Here is a 19215-nt window from a genome sequence, read left to right on the forward strand (position 1 = left end):
ATTAGTACAAAATAAAGCTGAAATTTTCTCTTAATGCTTCCTTGCATCTATTACATATAAATAAATACCTTAACTGTGAAAAATTGATGCTTCTAAAATGTAGAGACAGTTGTGTTATTTTCCAATAGTTTCTATCCTTCCCTTTGTTCCTTAAGCCAGTCTATCAATGTCTCAAATCGCTACACAAAAAATCTTTTGCTGATCAGCTTCATAAGTCCATAAAAAATGACTTTACAAAGATAAAAGATAATTCAATTGTTATTTTCCAGCCTCCATTCCCATAAAAAAAATGTTTTGCACTAAAATGAATCAGCGAGATAGATTATTTCACTATAATGGACTTATATTCTTCCCAAAAGAGTAGGAAAGAAGCTACTTTAAACAAAATAAATACAAGCACCATGCCATCTGATCTCAGAATGCAATGCATTATTGAACACAATGTAATTACAGTGTTAGCAAATTCAATTTAATGCAGTCCTTACAAAAGAACAGACATACTGAGACCTCTGAGTACCTGTTTATGTTGTCCATGTGTTCCTCAAGTATAAAAGACTTGTCTTGATCAATCTTGGACTGTTTAAAAAAGAAAAATCTTGTAATTTACTTGAAGCAACCTGAATCATCTAAAAACCTTTTAAAATGTTATCCTATTTAATGATACACTTTATGACAGATTATCACTTTCAGTCAAATTATATCCAACAGTCTCAGAAATAGTAACCACATGTTCAAAACTCAGAGGGTTATTCCAGACTGGTTCTCAAAAGTGCTGACAGCAAAACATGTTCTTTTATTTTTACTGCTGTATTATTCTATTTGCTACATTATCACTAAAGTATGGCAACGAATTAAGGATGTGAGGGACTGGAGAAGTGACCCTGACCAACAAATTTCCATTTGATACAGAAAACTCCCACCAACATTCCCGACATGTCTGCAGCATGACCTCAGGGAGAGAAAACATGAGCGTGAGAAGGAGCTCGCAGTGCCTGAATAAACGTAATCGGGATTTTTTTTAAAATTTGGGGCCAAGTCCGTCCTCTCACGTTTGCAGTTCTGGTGACTCCCTCTTCCACTTCTTTTCTCAGACCGCAGCTTGCTGGCCCCTCACAGTCAGGTTCTGCTTCCATGGAGCCCCAGTTTACCAAGTGTGGAGCAGACACAGTCGCTACAGGTATGACTGGATCCCAGCAGAGTGTGTCTGGCTCCATGTATCTTTGTGTGTTTGGATACAATGTTTTTACTGACAGGACTAAGTCTGAGTTACTTTGGGGAAAGTTCTAGTGTCTTTTATTTTTTTTCTTTTTTAAAGCGGTGCTGTTATAGGCTACATTTCTCCCATGCTGTACTTTTATGAATTTGGTACTTTGGACTGAAATCCAAAATTTTCATTTATCTCTCTTGTGATCCGTGATTTAAAATAAGAAATACAAGGAAACCTGGCTGGCTCAGGTGGTACAGCATGTGACTCCTGACCATGGGGCTGTAGGTTTGAGCCCCACGTTGGGTATAGAGAGATTACTTAGAAATAAAATCTTGGGGCACCTGGGTGGCTCAGTGGGTTAAGCCTCTGCCTTCAGCTCAGGTCATGATCTCAGGGTCCTGGGATCGAGCCCCATATCGGGCTTCCTGCCCAGCGAGGAGCCTGCTTCCCCCTCTCTCTGTCTGCCTCTTTTCCTAATTGTAATCCCTCCTGCTGTCAAACAAATATATAAAAAAAAAAAAAAGAAATGAAATCTTAAAAAATGAAATAATAAATATATATTCAGTCTTTGCCTATATATTTGTTCCTTATTCCTGGCTCACAGCTCCCCAAAACCTTGAAATTTCTTTAAGAAGAGCATCTTTTGTTGGGTTTGGTCATTTGTCCCTAAATTAAGGTGAAACGGGCCCTTTGTTATTCATAACAAGCCCCATTCCATCACAGGTACGTTAAGGAGGTGACTTTCAGAAAGCTCCTAAGAATGGGGCTGGTCTCCAGGGGAAACAACCTGTGATTAGAAGAGCGGAACTTTCAGTCCCACCTTCTAATCAAGCCCGCTCCAGCACTGCCACTATCTCCTGCCTCCCTCCACTTCCAGTGAGGGAAAAGGGGTTCGAGATTGAGTTCCATCACCAATGGCTCATAACTTAATCAATAGTGACTATTAATGAGGCCGCCACAGAAGTCCCAAAGGATGGTGTTTGGAGAGCTCCGGGTTAATGAACACATCCACAAGAGGGGAGAGGGGCGCCTGGGTGGCTCAGTGGGCTCAGCCTCTGCCTTTGGCTCAGGTCATGATCTCAGAGTCCTGGGATCGAGCCCCACATTGGGCTCCCTGCTCAGCAGGGAGCCTGCTTCCCCCTCTCTCTCTGCCTGTCTCTCTGCCTACTTGTGATCTCTGTCAAATAAATAAGTAAAATCTTTAAAAAAAAAAATACAAGTGGGGAGAGTAGCACATCCCACCCTCACTGAGACAGAAGCTCCTGGACTTGAGACCCTTCCGAACCTTGCCCTGTGTGCCCTTCAGCAGACTATCCATTCATATCCTTTATTGTATCCTTTGTATTAAACCAACAAACACTAAATGTTTCCATTTCTGTGAGAAAGTCTAGCAAATTATGGAACCTAAGAAAGGGCCATGAGGACACTGATTTACGGCCAATGAGAAGTACAGGTGACAGACAGGCCTTGTGACCGGCATCTGAAGTGGGGTCAGTCTTGTGGGGATGAGCTCCTGGGGTGCGGGATCGCTAACCCCAGGAGGAAAGTGTCACTCCCGAAATGAACAAACTACAGGACACCCAGGTGGTGCTGCGCTGAACTGCTCCGTGTATAGAAAAGCCACACACCTAGGGTCAGAAGAGTTGTGAATGTGGTAGTAGTGTGAGAATAACGGAAAACACAGCGAGTGTTTTTCCCATAATTTATTACCTTTCACACTGATACTATTAAACAGGTCACTCTAAACTTGAAGGGTTTTTTTAATCCATAATCCTTTACCTAATTTTTTTCTTAATTTCAAATCAATTTGATCAAAATGCTATCAACATTGTCATCCGAATTACTGGGAAAGAAACAAAAAGGCCAAGATGACTTTCTCTCTAGACTAATGCCCACACATTTAGCAGAACTCTCTGGTAAGGCCCTTCGACTCCCACTCGCTCTGACCCATGCTATACAGACAACATGAAAGATTGTCAAATGCTCTGACAAAAGCTGATGAAACCGTCCCGGGCTCCGCATTTGCACTCGCCGCACTGAGGCTTCAGGGCCTCGGCCAACCTGTACTCATGTTCTTCGGTTCTGAACAAATGTGTAGACTATCTTTCTAAGTATCTCCTCCCCTTTTTCTTCTCTATTATGAATTCCTAATAATGAGATATGAACCTGTTGGAATAACACCTCTAATGTTCCTTCCTCTCCATTTTCCACCTTTTTATCCTTTTTGTCCTCCTAGAGTTTTCCTCAACCTTCAACTATAATCCAGTCTCTTGTGGGGTTTTTCCCTTTTGTTATCACATTTTTTAAAAAATTCTTTGACTGCTGTATTCCATCTGTTCTTATTTCACAGATGAAATATTTTCCTCTTATCTGAACAATTATAGTTTCCACAACTATAGTTTTTCTTTCTTTTTTTAAGTGTCCTTTTCCCGGCACTGCTTGCTTCAAGTGCCTTTTTTTGCTTTGACCGATTTGTTTTTACACTTGGCATAAAAAAATTTCAGCATGAAGTACTAAAATTGAGGAGCTTCCTGTATGAAGTCAATCGCAGTAACAGGACTATCAATTGTCTGATGCATCACAAAAGACTGGGCAAAGACCTGGATGTTCATTGTGGAGGGGGTCCTCAAATGTCAACCTCTACAGGTTTTTTCCTTTTTCTTCGAATGTACTGCTTAGGAGTGGGATGGTGCTACTGACCTAATGTTTGTGTCACCCCAAAATTCATGTTGAACCTCTAATACCCAAAGTGATGGTACTTGGAAGGGGGGGCCCTGAGGTGATTAGGTCAAGAGGGTGGAGCCCTCACAAAGGGATCAGTGCCCTTGTAAGAAGGACCTGAAAGAGCTCACTCTGCGGTGTGAGGACACAGAAAGAAGGTGTCTGTCCATCTGCAAACACAGGAGCAGGTCCTCACCAAGAATCTAATTATCTGACACCTGATCTTGGAGTTTCCAGCCTCCAGACCTATGAGAAATAAGTTGGTGTTGTTTAAGCCCCCAGCCTGTGGTGTTTTTGTTATAGTCGCCCAGACCAAGACAGAGGGTATTTAATAGTTTGGAAGCCAACTAGGAAAAGAGGCTGGAGGTCTCCTGTTTATTATGTTCTGCCTCTTTTTAGTAGAGCACTTTCATTTCGTCCTCCCCCACAGTCAGCTGGGTCTGTCTGATCGGACCTAAGTAGTAAATTCCTACTCTTCAGCCCAGCGATGAAAGGGTAGTTGGTGCTACAGCAGGGAGAATTCTGGAGAATTCTGGAGGCCCAACTGCTCCTCTCGTTTCTCTGCCCGTCTCCACGTCCCCGTCTTCTGGGGACTCTGGCACCTCAGAGAGGGCAGAGGGAGAGAACTGCTTTGCTTCTTACCGGCTCCCCACCGAAGGAGAAGATAACTGCAGTATTCTCAGATCTAGGGTGGCTCTCCTCGTCCTTCTGTTTTCAAGCTTCCAAAATATTGACCTCTCATACCTACCTGCTCCTTTTCTGTTTTGTCTTTGGGGATTTGTGCCTCTTCCATTCTTTTTTACAATTTTAGTGAGGTTTTAGAAGACAGCATGTATTCTACCCATCATGTTTTACTAGAAGTCATGTAACAGTTTTAAAGATTTTTGGCTCTTAAAAGAAAACTTAAGTTACAGAACATTAGTCAGGAATTGAAAGTGAACACTGCATTAGACCTTGTCATTATGTATAGACATGCACCAGAGTTTCACGTTAGCAGCTAAACAGCACCAGCACTGAGCCATCCATTACAAAAATGTCACAGTGCACTGCAGGAAGTCCTTGCGAGGACCAGTCACAAGGCTACATGCTGAAATTCACCAGCAGTCAGAAGAAAGGTTGTGTTGTTGTGCTGCAAAGAAGTCATCCTCTTGGAAGGCTATCCAGCAACTCTGAAGCTCTGATCCTTCCATCAAGCTTTCACGTTAATAAATCCCAGTACCTTTGTATCCATAAACTATCATATTCACCAACTGCTAATTTTTCAATCATTCCCCCTGCCCTGTGAATTAAAATCTGAAGCTAGAATACTGAAAAGATTACCTTGGCATGGTAAGCATCCAAGACATCTGCAATATTTTCTTTTGAAGGAGATTTTAGGGCTAACAAATCTTCTTCTAACATGCCCAACTAAAAGGGGGGGGGGAAAGGAAGACAAATTTGAACCCCAGTATAAAACAGAGACTTTTTTTTTAAGAAACCTTGTACTCTTTTTAAAAACACTTGTCTTAAAATTATGATGTGCTCTCTTCAGCTGAATCAGGAAGGCAATTTTCTCTGAAGTTAAATGCACACACATTCCCACACAGCAAATGTTGCCTTGCAAAGAACTAGACAAAGATGGAAGAAACTAAAGAGGAGAGAGACATTCGTCTTTGTTTCTCTCTATTAAACACTTGAAACGCAGTACTGCAACCAAAGATGTGAATGATAAACTTTAATTAATCTTAACTAAAATTGCCACAGGTGATAACGGGTACTACCGTCAATGCACAGCTCTGTAAAACGGCCACACTTAGCTCTCCATCCACATCCCTGCTCAGCCAAGTGAGACTTTCTACTGTTTCCAAAACACAGCTAAGTCTTCCTGCCCACTCGCTTGCTCATTACATGTTTCCTCTTCCTAGAATGCCTTTCCTGACGCACTCATCTTGAAGCCCAGCTGAACTGCAACCTCTATGAGGAAACTTCCAGTTTTCCTCCTTTCAATCCGCTGAGTACTTTCTCCATATTCTTTGTCTCATATTCTTTGTCAGATGAGACAGATGGTTATTTACCTTTTATCTTTTGTACCCACCTCTAGTTTCATCCCTAACATTCATGACCCATTTCTGTTACCCTGTGCAGGCCCTGCGAGTGGCAGTCTACACACTGTAGAAATTACAAGCGGGCAGACTAACAAAGAAGGGAGTAAAGTGCGGATCAGTGCTCTCTCCCATCCTTACTAAATTCCACTCTAATAAGGGTATCCCTCCAGAGTAGATAATGGAGTGCCACGGTTGCTGCGCTTTACAGCTAAAGGGAAAGATGGGGCAGCCACCTACTCAAGGTGACTACAGACATGGAGAGAGATCTGAAACTTGAAACAATGTGATAGAAGATTCTCATTATTTTGTCATGACATTCTTTCTCCTACACCAGAACATCCCTCACTCAGGATCAGATATCCATCTGGAGATCGATGTGCTTCCTCCTGGAAAACTAAGTTCACCCCACAGTTCCAGAAACAGCACACACTAGCAAGGTGGGTTAGCTGATGTAGGTTAACTGGCTCGTGGGTTGAAGGGTAATAGAAGTTTGTTCGAGGAGAGTGAGCTCCCAGCTGAAGCAGAATAAACCCCAAATTTCTTGCTGGAAATTCTGAGATAAAACCACCTAGGACTGGATTTTCTGCTACATTAACCACAAAGAGATTCAACTACTATGGGAGGAACAACCATCCCCACTTAGAGAGAGGCTCAATTCAAGCTAGGATTTAACTCTAAGGTGTCTATACATTCTTTGCCATAGTGCTATTCTGTGCTAAGAAAATTGGGCACACTGTTAAAAAAAAAAAAAAAGGACAAAGCTAAGTAGTATGTATCCCTTGCAACAGCCTTTAGAAAAGTTTTTAAAACCATATTTTACAAATTTAACTCTTAAATGCACTAGCAGGGAAACTCACAACCAAGAGGACCTTTCAAAAATGTTTTTATAAAATAAAAGCTTATCTTTTCATATATAATTTTAGATTCTTCTATATTAGAATTCCTTAAAGTAGGTATTTTTTTTAACCAAAGTGTAATTATTCATGAAAAAATATTCACTGACGGAACCAAGCAAAACAGTCCTGAATCCAGAAATATTTATCTCCATTTTATACATGAGAAAACATGATTGGAGAGCTTAATTACCTTCCCAAAGGTCACAGAGCTTTAAACAGTAAATCCTGGATTCAGACCCACATCTAACCAAAGCCTGGGATCTCAACCACTTAGACTCCCTTCCCGTGCAATACAAGTTATTCCAACAACAAAACATATAATCCAAGTAATTACCTTTTCAGAATCTACAAAATGTGTAGCAATTCCTGCTGCATACACATCTCTTCCTTTCAGCCTGAATCCTGTTAAGGCAAGGAAGTAGCCAAGTTTTCCTCGAAGTCGTGGCAAGAAATAACCTCCACCCACGTCAGGGAACAGTCCTGTTATTAAATAATGAAAAGAGATCGTAATGATTCAAATTAAAAAGACAAATAGAACTCTTTGAGATCAAATGGCCATTTCTCTCTGGTATTTGAGTCTATACTAAAAATATTACTAAGTACTTTCCAATGCAATAAATATCACAGAAGACATCTATTAAATTGTTCTAACTTGAGTATTTTTCAAATTTTTCATGTTTCATTTCTACAGAAGTCAATAAAGTATTTGATGGCATAATGTTCTGTATATATGTAGTAGTCATTAAATGTTACCTAAAATTTCCTTATCACTATTTTTAATAATCTCTGAAACAGTAAAAAATGAAAATGAGTCATTGAACACTACATCAAAAACTAATGATGCAATATATGTTGGCTATTTGAATTTAAATAAACATTTTCTTTCCAAATGATAAGCAAAGAAAAATATGCATAATCTAAAGCTATATTATGTGAATATTCATTAATACTATTCAAATCATAGTTTATTCTGTTAATTATCTAGCATTCAAGATACTTTATTTATTTATTATTTATTTATTTTTATTGACATGTAATGCATTATTAGCCCCAGGGGTACAGGTCTGTGAATCGCCAGGTTTACATACTTCACAGCAATCACTATAGCACATACCTTCCCCAATGTCCATAACCCCACCCCCCTCTCCCAACCCCCCTCCCCCCTGCAACCCTCAGTTTGTTTTGTGAGATTAAGAGTGTCTTATGGTTTGTCTTGCTCCCAATCCCATCTTGTTTCATTTATTCCTTTACTACCCCCCAAACCCTCCATGTTGCCTCTCTACTTCCTCATATCAGTGAGATCATATGATAATCGTCTTTCTCTGACTGACTTATTTCACTCAGCATAATACCCTCTAGTTCCATCCATGTCGTTGCAAATGGCAAGATTTCATTTCTTTTGATGGCTGCATAGTATTCCACTGCATGCATGCATATATATATATATATATATATACCACATCTCCTTTATCCATTCATCTGTTGATAGACATCTAGGTTCTTTCCATAGTTTGGCTATTGTGGACATTGCTGCTATAAACATTCGGATGCACAGGCCCCTTCGGATCACTACATTTTTATCTTTAGGATAAATATATAGTAGTGCCATTGCTGGGTCATAGGGTAGCTCTATTTTCAACTTTTCGAGGAACCTCCATGCTGTTTACCAGAGTGGCTGCACCAGCTTGCATTCCCACCAACAGTGTAGGAGGGTTCCCCTTTCTCCACATCCTCGCCAGCATCTGTCGTTTCCTGACTTGTTAATTTTAGCCATTCTGACTGGTATGAGGTGGTGTCTCATTGTGGTTTTGATCTGTATTTCCCTGATGCTGAGTGATGTGGAGCACTTTTTCACGTGTCTGTTGGCCATCTGGATGTCTTCTTTGCAGACATGCAGAACATGTCTGTTCATGTCCTCTGTGCATTTCTTGATTGGATTATTTGTTCTTTGGGTGTTGAGTTTGCTAAGCTTTTTATAGATTTTGGATGCTAGCCCTTTATCTGATATGTCGTTTGCAAATATCTTCTCCCATTCTGTCAGTTGTCTTTTGGTTTTATTAACTGTTTCCTTTGCTGTGCAAAAACTTTTGATCTTGATAAAGTGCCAACAGTTCATTTTTCCCCTTGACTTTGGTGATGTTTCTAGGAAGAAGTTGCTGGGGCTGAGGTCAAAGAGGTTGCTGCCTGTGTTCTCCTCAAGGATTTTGAGGGATTCCTCTCTCCCATTGAGGTCTTTCATTCATTTTGACTCTATTTTTCTGTGTCGTATAAGGAAATGGTCCAGTTTCATTTTTCTGCATGTGGCTGTCCAATTTTCCCAACACCATTTGTTGAAGAGACTGTCTTTTTTCCATTGGACATTGTTTCCGGCTTTGTCAAAAATTAGTTGACTATAGAGTTGAGGGTCCATTTCTGGGCTCTCTATTCCGTTCCACTGATCTATGAGTCTGTTTTTGTGCCAGTACCATACTGTGCTGATGATGACAGCTTTGTAATAGAGCTTGAAGTCTGGAATTGTGATGCCACCAACTTTGGCTTTCCTTTTCAACATTCTTCTGGCTACTAGAAGTCTTTTCTGGTTCCATATAAATTTTAGGATTACTTGTTCCATTGCTTTGAAAGAAAAAATTGATGGTATTTTGATAGGGGTTCCATTAAACATGTAGATTGCTTTAGGTAGCATAGACATTTTCAAAATGTTCTTTTAATCCATGAGCATGGAACTTTTTCCCATTTCTTTGTGTCTTCCTCAATTTCTTTCATGATTACATTATAGTTTTCTGAGTATAGATTCTTTGCCTCTTCAGTTAGGTTTATTCCTAGGTATCTTATGCTTTTGGGTGCAATTGTAAATGGGATTGACTCCTGAATTTCTCCTTCTTCTCTCTTGCTGTTGGTGTATAGAAATGCAACTGACTTCTGTGCATTGATTTTATATCCTGACACTTTACTGAATTCCTGTATAAGTTCTAGCAATTTTGGAGTGGAGTCTTTTGGGGTTTCCACATGAAGTATCATATCATCTGCAAAGAATGAGAGTTTGACCTCTTCTTTGTCAATTCGGATGCCTTTTATTTCTTTTTGTTGTCTGATTGCTGAGGCCAGGACTTCTAGTACTATGTTGAATAGCAGTGGTGAGAGTGGACATCCCTGCCATGTTCCTGACCTTAGGGGAAAACCTCTCAGTTTTTCCCCACTGAGAATAGTATTTGCTGTGGGTTTTTCATAGATGGCTTTGATGGTATTGAGGTATGTATCCTCTATCCCCACACTGAAAAGTTTTGATCAGGAAAAGATGCTGTACTATGTCAAATGCTTTTTCAGCATCTATTGAGAGTATCATATGGTTCTTGTTCCTTATTAATGTATTGTATCACACTGATTGATTTGCAGATGTTGAACCAACCTTGCAGCCCAGGAATAAATCCCACTTGGTCGTGGTGAATAATCCTTTTAATGTACTGTTGGATCCTATTGGCTAGTATTTTGGTGAGAATTTTTGCATCTGTGTTCATCAAGGATATTGGTCTATAATTCTCTTTTTTGATGGGATCCTTGTCTGGTTTTGGGATCAAGGTGATGCTGGCCTCATAAAATGAGTTTGGAAGTTTTCCTTCCATTTCTATTTTTTGGAACAGTTTCAGGAGAATAAGAATTAATTCTTCTTTAAATGTTTAGTAGAATTATCCTGGGAAGCCATCTGGCCCTGGGCTCTTGTTTGTTTGGAGATTTTTGATGACTGCTTCAATCTCCTTACTGGTATGGGTCTGTTCAGGTTTTCTATTTCTTCCTGGTTCAGTTGTGGTAGTTTATATGTCTCTAGGAATGCACCCATTTCTTCCAGATTGTCCAATTTGCTGGCGTATACTTGCTCATAATATGTTCTTATAATTGTTTGTATTTCTTTGGTGTTGGTTGTGATCTCTCCTCCTTCATTCATGATTTTATTTATTTGGGGCCTTTCTCTTTTCTTTTTGATAAGGGGCTTATCAATCTTATTAATTCTTTCAAAGAACGAGCTTCTAGTTTTGTTGATTTGTTCTTCTGTTCTTTTGGTTTCTATTTCATTGATTTCTGCCCTGATCTTTATTATTTTTCTTCTCCTGCTGGGTTTAGGCTTTCTTTGCTGTTCTTTCTCCAGCTCCTATATATTTAGGGTTAGGTTGTGTATTTGAGACCTTTCTTGTTACTTGAGAAAGCCTTGTATCGCAATATATTTTCCTCTCAGGACTGCCTTTGCAATGATTTTGAACTGCTGTGTTTTCATTATCATTTGTTTCCATGAATTTTTTCAATTCTTCTTTAATTTCTTGGTTGACCCATTCATTCTTTAGAAGGATGCTCTTTAGCCTCCATGTATTTGGGTTCTTTCCAAATTTCCTCTTGTGATTAGGTTCTAGCTTCAGAGCATTGTGGTCTGAAAATATGCAGGAAATGATCCCAATCTTCTGGTACCAGTTGATTTGTGACCCAGGATGTGATCTATTCTGGAGAATGTTCCATGTGCACTAGAGAAGAACACATATTCTGTTGCTTTGGGATGGAATGTTCTGAATATATCTGTGATGTCCATCTGGTCCAGTGTGTCATTTAAGGCCTTTATTTCCTTGTTGATCTTTTGCTTGGATGATCTGTTCACTTCAGTGAGGGGAGTGTTAAAGTCCCCTACTATAATTGTATTATTGTTGATGTGTTTCTTTGATTTTGTTATTAATTGGTTTATGTAAATGGCTGCTCCCATGTTAGGGGCATAGATATTTAAAATTGTTAGATCTTCTTGTTGGACAGACCCTTTGTGTATGATATAGTGTCCTTCCTCATCTCTTATTATAGTCTTTGGCTTAAAATCTAATTGATCTAATAAAAGGATTGCCACCCCAGCTTTCTTCTGATGTCCATTAGCATGATAAATTGTTTTCCACCCCCTCGCTTTAAATCTGGAGGTGTCTCTGGGTCTAAAATAAGTTTCTTGTAGACAGCATATTGATGGTTTTTTGTTTTGTTTTGTTTTTTAATCCATTCTCATACCCTGTGTCTTTTGATTGGGGCATTTAGCCCATTTACATTCAGGGTAACTACTGAGAGATATGAATTTAGTGCCATTGTAGTGCCTGTAAGGTGACTGTTACTGTATATTGTCTCCGTTCCTTTCTGGTCTACTACTTGGAGGCTGTCTCTTTGCTTAGAGGACCCCTTTCAATATTTCCTGTAGAGCTGGTTTGGTGTTTACAAATTCTTTCAGTTTTTGTCCTGGAAGCTTTTTATATCTCTGATTTTCAATAATATCCTAGCTGGATATAGTATTCTTGGCTGCATGTTTTTCTCATTTAGTACTCTGACTATATCATGCCAGCTCTTTCTGGGCTGCCAGGTCTCTGTGAGTAAGTCTGCTACCAATCTAATATTGTTACCATGTATGTTACAGACTCCTTGTCCAGGGCTGCTTTCAGGATTTTCTCTTTGTCACTAAGACTTGTAAATTTTACTATTAGGTGACAGGGTGTGGACCTGTTCTTATTGATTTTGAGGGGGTTCTCTGTGCCTCCTGGATTTTGATGCTTGTTCCCTTTGCCATATTGGGGAAATTCTCTACAATAATTTGTTCCAATATACCTTTTGCTCTCCTCTCTCTCTCTTCTTCTTCTAGAATCCCAATTATTCTAATGTTTCATCTTATGGTATCACTTATCTCTCGAATTCTCCTCTCGTGGTCCAGTAGTTGCCTGTCTCTCTTGTGGTCAGCTTCTTTATTCTCCATGATTTGGTCTTCTGTATCACTAATTCTCTCTTCTGCCTCATTTATCCTAGCAGTAAGAGCCTGCTTTTGACTTTTTTTTTTTTTTTTGATTGCACCTCACTAATAGCTTTTTTGATTTCAGCTTGGTTAGATTTTAGTTCTTTTATTTCTCCAGAAAGTGCTTTTATTTCTCCAGACAGACTTTCTCTAATATCTTCCATGCCTTTTTCAAGCCGAGCTTGCACCTTGAGAATCATCATTCTAAACTCTAGATGTGACATATTATTAATGTCTGTATTGATTAGGTCCCTAGCCTTTGGTACTGCCTCTTGTTTTTTTTTTTGTGGTGATTTTTCCGCCTTGTCATTTTATCCAGATTAAGAATATATGAAGGAGAGGATGAAATACTAAAAGGGTGGCAAAGTCCCCACAGAAATGTATGTTAACCAAATCAGAAGAGACCCCAAATCGTGGGGGGAAGAAAGGGGGTAAAAAGAAGTTAAAAAAATTTTTTTAAAAAAGAAGAAAATATAGATATTAGACTGGTGAATGGTACAGAGCCACCCACTTAATTTTGGGAGTACTTTGGTCTCTTAGAAGAAACTACCTCCCAAAATTTTAAAGAAAGAAAAATATATGTGTGTGTGTATACACACACACACACACACACACACACACACACACACAAATAAAGGTAAATACGATGAAGGGATGAAATATGACTGTAAAGATGAAAATTTTAAAAAAATTCTAAAAAAGGAGTTGATAAGTTGGTTGGGAAAAGAAAGAAAAAGAAAGTGGAGAGAATTTGCTCAGGCTGAAGACTAGAACAAAGTCCTCTGCTAGATTTAGGGTATATTTTGATCTATTAGAAGAAGTTGTATCCCAAAAATTTTTAGAAGGAAAAAAACTCCATGTGTATACAAAAAATAAAGTTAGATACATGAAGGCTAAACTATGACTATAATAATGAAGGTTCAAAAAGATTTTTATATTTTTATGAAAGCTACTGTTAAGATAAACTAGTTTAAAAGCATTAAAAGAGGAAAGAGTAAAAGTTTAAAAAAATTAGAATAAGAAAAAAATAAAATTAAAAAAAATTAATTAACTTTGCAAGACTAAAGAATCATGGGGAGAAAGCATAAATTCCATGCTTTGCTTTCTCCTCCTCTGGAATTCCACTGTTCTCCTTGATAAGTGAGCTTGGTCTTGGCTGGATTTCTTGCTGATCTTCTGGGGGAGGGGCCTGTTGTAGTGATTCTCAAGTATCTTTGCCAGAGAGGCAGAATTGTACCACCCTTGCCAGGGTCCGGGCTAAGTAATCTGCTCAGGTTCGCTCTTGGGAGCTTTTGTTCCCTGAATGCTTTCCGCTTTCTGTAGAATTCTAGATGATGGGAATGAAAAGGTGACCTCCCATTCTCCGGCCCAGAGGAGCCGAGAGCTCGGGGCCCCACTCTGCAGAGAAAAGCTCTCAATCACTCCCGTCTCCCTGGTCTCCAGCCGTGCGCTAAGCTCACCCAGCCTGTGAGCAAGCGTCTCTTGTCTCTGGCACACAGCCCCGCCTGGAGTCTCCAAACCCAGCAGATCACTGCTGCTCTTCCTGGGAGGTCTCCCCATATCTGCTACTTGTGGGATCCCTGCTCAAGGAGCAGAGGCCTGACTGTGCCATGGATCACAGTTTAAGGTAACCCCAAGCTGAGAGCTCACTCCTGGGCTCCATATCTGTAGCCGGCTTCCCTACTCTAATACCTGTGAGCTCTGTGGCACTCAGACACCCCTGATCCTTCGGTGACCCATGGGACCTGAGACCACGCTGTCCCCGCTAGGGCTCCACTCCCGCTTAGCCTCTGGAACGATGTCCCTCCGTGGAGCAGACTTTTAAAAAGTCCTGATTTTGTGTTCCGTTGCTCCACCGCTTGCCCAGAACCAGCACCCTGCCCCCAGCCCGTGGTCTATCTTCCCATTGCTTTGGATTCACATTCTCCACAAGTCCTACCTTTCAGAAAGTGGTCGATTTTCTATTTCTAGAATTGCTGCTCTTCTTCTCTTCGACCCCCTGTTGGATTTGTAGGTGTTCGGAATGGTCTGATAAACTATCTAGCTGATCTCCTGCTACCTGATGTCGTCTCAGTCTGCTACTCCTCCGCCATATTGATTCCTCCCTAGCATTCAAGATATTTAAAGTGATGCAATAATCTTTAGTCCTATACCAAGAATGTTTACACTTAATAAAATCACTTGCATTTACTCTTTTCTTAGCCACTTTTTCTTTTTTTTAAATTCCCTTATTCCCTCTACTGGTAACAATTGAAAATAGCATATATGCAAATACATGCCAGTATATGACTTCTTCGTATTTAAGAGGTCCTTAAACAACTGTGATCCTCTAGTTTTATAATCCAGATATCTATTCTAAGATTGCTTCATTTAATGAAATTGAGATAAAAATACAAGCACACAAATTCTTTCCAGTTCTACTTGCCAAAACATTCCTAGACTTGAAAAAATTAGCAGCATTCTACTGTACGTATCTCGTAGCACCTCAAACAAGATAGTTCTAAATTTGAATTCATGACTTCCTATCATCTCTCTTCTAGTATCACTTACCTCAAAAAGTCCACAACCATCCAGTTTTGACACCTTCTCATACCACCCTTTTAACACGCCCCAGTGATTATGACCTACTGATTCCTTCTCCTGAAATTTCTCCATATACTAGCCAGAGTGATCTTTTTAATAACACAGATCTTGATAAGAGTTTTGCCTTCTACTGCTTAAAACTCTTCCATAACTATTTCTCTTAGATTAAAACCAATACTTTATCAGAGTCTTCAAGGCCCCCAACCACTTTCTCAAGTATATCTCTTACTACTCATTTACCACATTCCAGCCGCTCTGTTCTTCTTTCAGTTCCCCAACATTGCACATTCTACATGCATTCTACACTATATACTACCTGCCCCACAGCCTCAGTAGCGCTCTGCCCAAGTGAAAACACATTTTGTCCTGAAATACGTTCCTCTGTTCCAGGTACTACATTTCTCTCATTTTGCCCCCGTCTCAATGGCTGCTTCCTTCCATTCCCCCTTGCTGGGTCTACTTCCTTTGCCTGACCTCTACATGCTGCTATGCCTAGCCTTGATCTTAGGCCATTCCTACACACACAATTCCTTAGCATTATGGCTCTAGATAACATCTATATGCTGATAAATCCCTTTTATGGACTGAGTTGTGTCCCCCACAAAAAGTTTTCACTTTATGAAAAACATTATGCTAATAAATTGGACAAATTTCTTAAAAGATGCACCCTACCTAAGTTTGTACAAGAAATATATAATTTGAATAGCCCTACATATATTAAAGACTTTGAATTTATAGTTGAAAACCTTCTGCCAAAGAAAATTTCAGGTCTAGATGGCTTCACTGATGAATTCTACCAAACACAGAAAATATTATACCAATTCTACAGATATTCCTCCAGAAAATGATGCCAGTATTACCCCCATACCAGAAGGAAGCAAGGACATTACAAGAAAACCACAAACCAATGTCTTTCATGAACACAGATGTAAAAATTCCAAATAAAATTTGAGTATATCAAACCTAACAACATATAAAAAATATAACACCTCATACCCAAGTGAGATTTATCCCTGGAATGCAAGGCTAGTTTAATGTTGAAAAATCAGTCAAAGCAATTCACCATTAACTAAAAAAGAAAAACCAATAATCACCTCAACTGACGCAGAAAAAGTTTTGGCTTTTTAGATTCAAAATCCATTCCTAATAAAAACCCTCAGCAATTCCAGAATAGAAGAAAACATCTTCATCCTGATAAAGTGTACCTACGAAAAACTTACACTTAACTTCCCACTTATTTGAAGGCCTGAACGTTTTCCCTAAGATCAAGAAGAAGGCAAGAATGCCCACAGTCACCTCTGTTCAACACTGTAATGGGAGTTCTACCCAGGGTATTAAGGCAAGGAAAATAAAGAGTATCCAGATTGGAAAGGAAAATGTAGAAGTGACTTTATTTGTAAATGATGTAATTATTTATATAAAAAATATAATACAATCTACAAAAAAAATCTACCAGAACTAATAAATGAGTTAGGAAGTTTGTAGGCCCACAAAGTCAATACACAATCAATTGTACTTCAGGTGTTAGTCCAAGATGGTAGCTTAGGAAGATCCTGAATTCACCTTCTTCCACAGACAAAGTCAATCTACATCTATATGTAGAGCAATTCCTGTTGAAAAAGAACTAACTGAACAGCTTCTGCACAAAAAAATTATGGGGGAACCTCATATACAACAGCAGGAGAGACAGAGATACAGACAGTAACCACAGGAAACCATTCCCAATGTAATGCCTTATGGTAAGGAGGGACATCAGTGAGGGGCCCCTGCACAAACTCACCCACAGTGGAGGAAAAAAAAAAATGAAACAAACACAGCTGTTTAAAGAGCAGTTAGAATGTAAGTGACGAAAATCTACTTACTAACCCTACAGCATCCACCAAATGGGCAGGGAACTGCTGGAACTCTCTGGGGTCAGAGGTGTCAACAAGCACCATATTTTACATTCCACCCTCCCTCGCCCCCGCCACCAATCCACCTTCACAGTGCAGACAGGAGCAGGGCCTGGGCACTCTAGCCAACCTACTAGGACTGCCCTAGCAAGTCTCAGATCCCTAGCCCACACACATTCTAGCTGTCTGCTGAAGGTACCCACCCCAGCCACAGGTGTCCTGTCAAGGTAATCCCAGAGCAGCACACTCTTAGCCCAGCCCTGCTCCAGCTCCAACTAGCCAATGCTGCCAGGCTTACCAGTCTACACAGAGGATGCTCCTGCTCAAGGTCACGCCTCCAAGACTGAGAGAGTTGGTAGCTATTCTGATGCACAGAAACAAATACAGAAAGTCAAACAAAATGAGGAGACCGAGGAAGATGTTCCAAACAAAGAAGAAAAAACCCTGGGGGGGGGGGGGTGTGGGGAAACCTTAAGGAAACAGAGATAAGTAATTTATCAGGTAAAGCACCTGATGAAGATTTCAAAGTATTAGTTGTAAAGATGCTCACTGCACTTAAGAATGAAGGAAATTCAACAAAGAGAAAATACAAGAACCAGAGGTGAAAAATAACTGAAATGATACAGAAGGATAAATCAGCATTTGGCAGATAGAATAGTAGAAATTACCTAATCAGAACAACAAAAAGAAAAAATAATTTTAAAAAATTGAGGGGAGCTTTAGAGATGAAAACATCAAGTGTACATATTATTTACATTATAGGGGCCCTAGGAGAAGAGAGAGAAAGGGGCAGAAAACTTATTTGAGGAAATAATGGCCGAAAACTTCCCTAACCCAGGAAAGGAAACAGACATCCAGGTCCTAGAATCAAAGAAAGTCCCAAACAAGATGAACCCAAAGAGACCCACACCAAGACATAATAATTAAAAGTAGCAAAACTTAAAAAAAAAAGAACCTTAAAAGCAGCAAGAGAAAGACAAAGTCACATAAGACAGAAACTCCGTAAGATAATTGTATCATATAATTGTATCATATAATTCAACATCCATATAATTCAACAAGCTGTATCATGCTCTTTGATTTCAAACTGTACTACAAAACTATACAAATTAAAACAGTATGGTACTCACACAACAACAGACACATAGATCAATGCAATAGAATAGAGAGCTCAGAAATAAAACCACACATAAATGGTCAATTTATCTACAAGAATGAAGGAAAAAATACAATGGGGAAAAGACAGTCTCTGTAATAAGTGGCATTAGGAAAACTGGACAGCAACACACAGAAGAACAAAACAGGACCACTTTCTTACACCACACACAAAAGTAAACTCAAAATGGATTAAGGACCTAAATGTGAGACCTGAAACCATAAAAATCCTACAAGAGAGCATAGGCAGTAATTTCTCTGGCATCAGCCATAACAACATTGTTCTAGATATATCTCCTGAGGCAGGGGAAATAAAAGCAAAAATTAAACTATTGGAACTACATCAAAATAAAAAGCTTCTGCACAGTGAAGGAAACAACAAAACTGAAAGAAACCTACTAAATGGGAGAAGACATTTAAATAATCAACAAAACTAACAGGCAACCTACTGAATGAGAGAGGATATTTGCAAATGACATATGTGATGAGGGATTAGTACCCAAAATATATGAAGAACTTATACAACTCAACACCCCAAAAAATAAATAATCCAATTAAAAATGGGAAGACATGAACAGACATTTCTCCAAAGAAGACATCCAGGTGGCCAACAGACACATGAAAAGATGCTTGACATCACTCATCATCAGGGAAGTACAAATCAAAACTACAATGAGATACCACCCCACAGAATGGTTAAAATCAAAAATACAAGAAACAAGTGTTGGCAAGAATGTAGAGAAAAAGGAACCCTCTTGCACTGTTGGTAGGAATGCAAACTGGTACAGCTACTGTGGAAAACAGTATGGGGGTTCCTCAAAAAGTTAAAAATAGAATTGTCCTATAATCCAGTATTTGTACTACTGGGTATTTACCCCCCAAA

At 39.4% G+C, this 19215-nt stretch overlaps 1 protein-coding gene across 4 annotated transcripts in view; it reads right to left on the bottom strand.

The window, feature by feature from the left end:
- Positions 1 to 19215, bottom strand: part of LOC111141560 (3-hydroxyisobutyryl-CoA hydrolase) — a 99057-nt gene that overhangs the window by 21091 nt on the left and 58751 nt on the right. For 3 of the 4 annotated variants that reach the window (XM_022494192.1, XM_022494201.1, XM_022494210.1), the window contains 3 exons: positions 7243 to 7388; positions 5249 to 5335; positions 518 to 576 (listed from right to left, as the gene is read on the bottom strand). In XM_022494192.1, the coding sequence (XP_022349900.1) occupies positions 518 to 576; positions 5249 to 5335; positions 7243 to 7388 (292 nt within the window). The remainder of the gene's footprint in view (positions 1 to 517; positions 577 to 5248; positions 5336 to 7242; positions 7389 to 19215) is intronic. The other variant, XM_022494219.1, reaches the window with a different exon arrangement.

The sequence above is a fragment of the Enhydra lutris genome, unplaced genomic scaffold (genome assembly GCF_002288905.1).
Source record: "Enhydra lutris kenyoni isolate GAN:26980312 unplaced genomic scaffold, ASM228890v2 scaffoldscaffold1, whole genome shotgun sequence".
In the NCBI taxonomy this organism is placed as follows: Eukaryota; Metazoa; Chordata; class Mammalia; order Carnivora; family Mustelidae; genus Enhydra; species Enhydra lutris.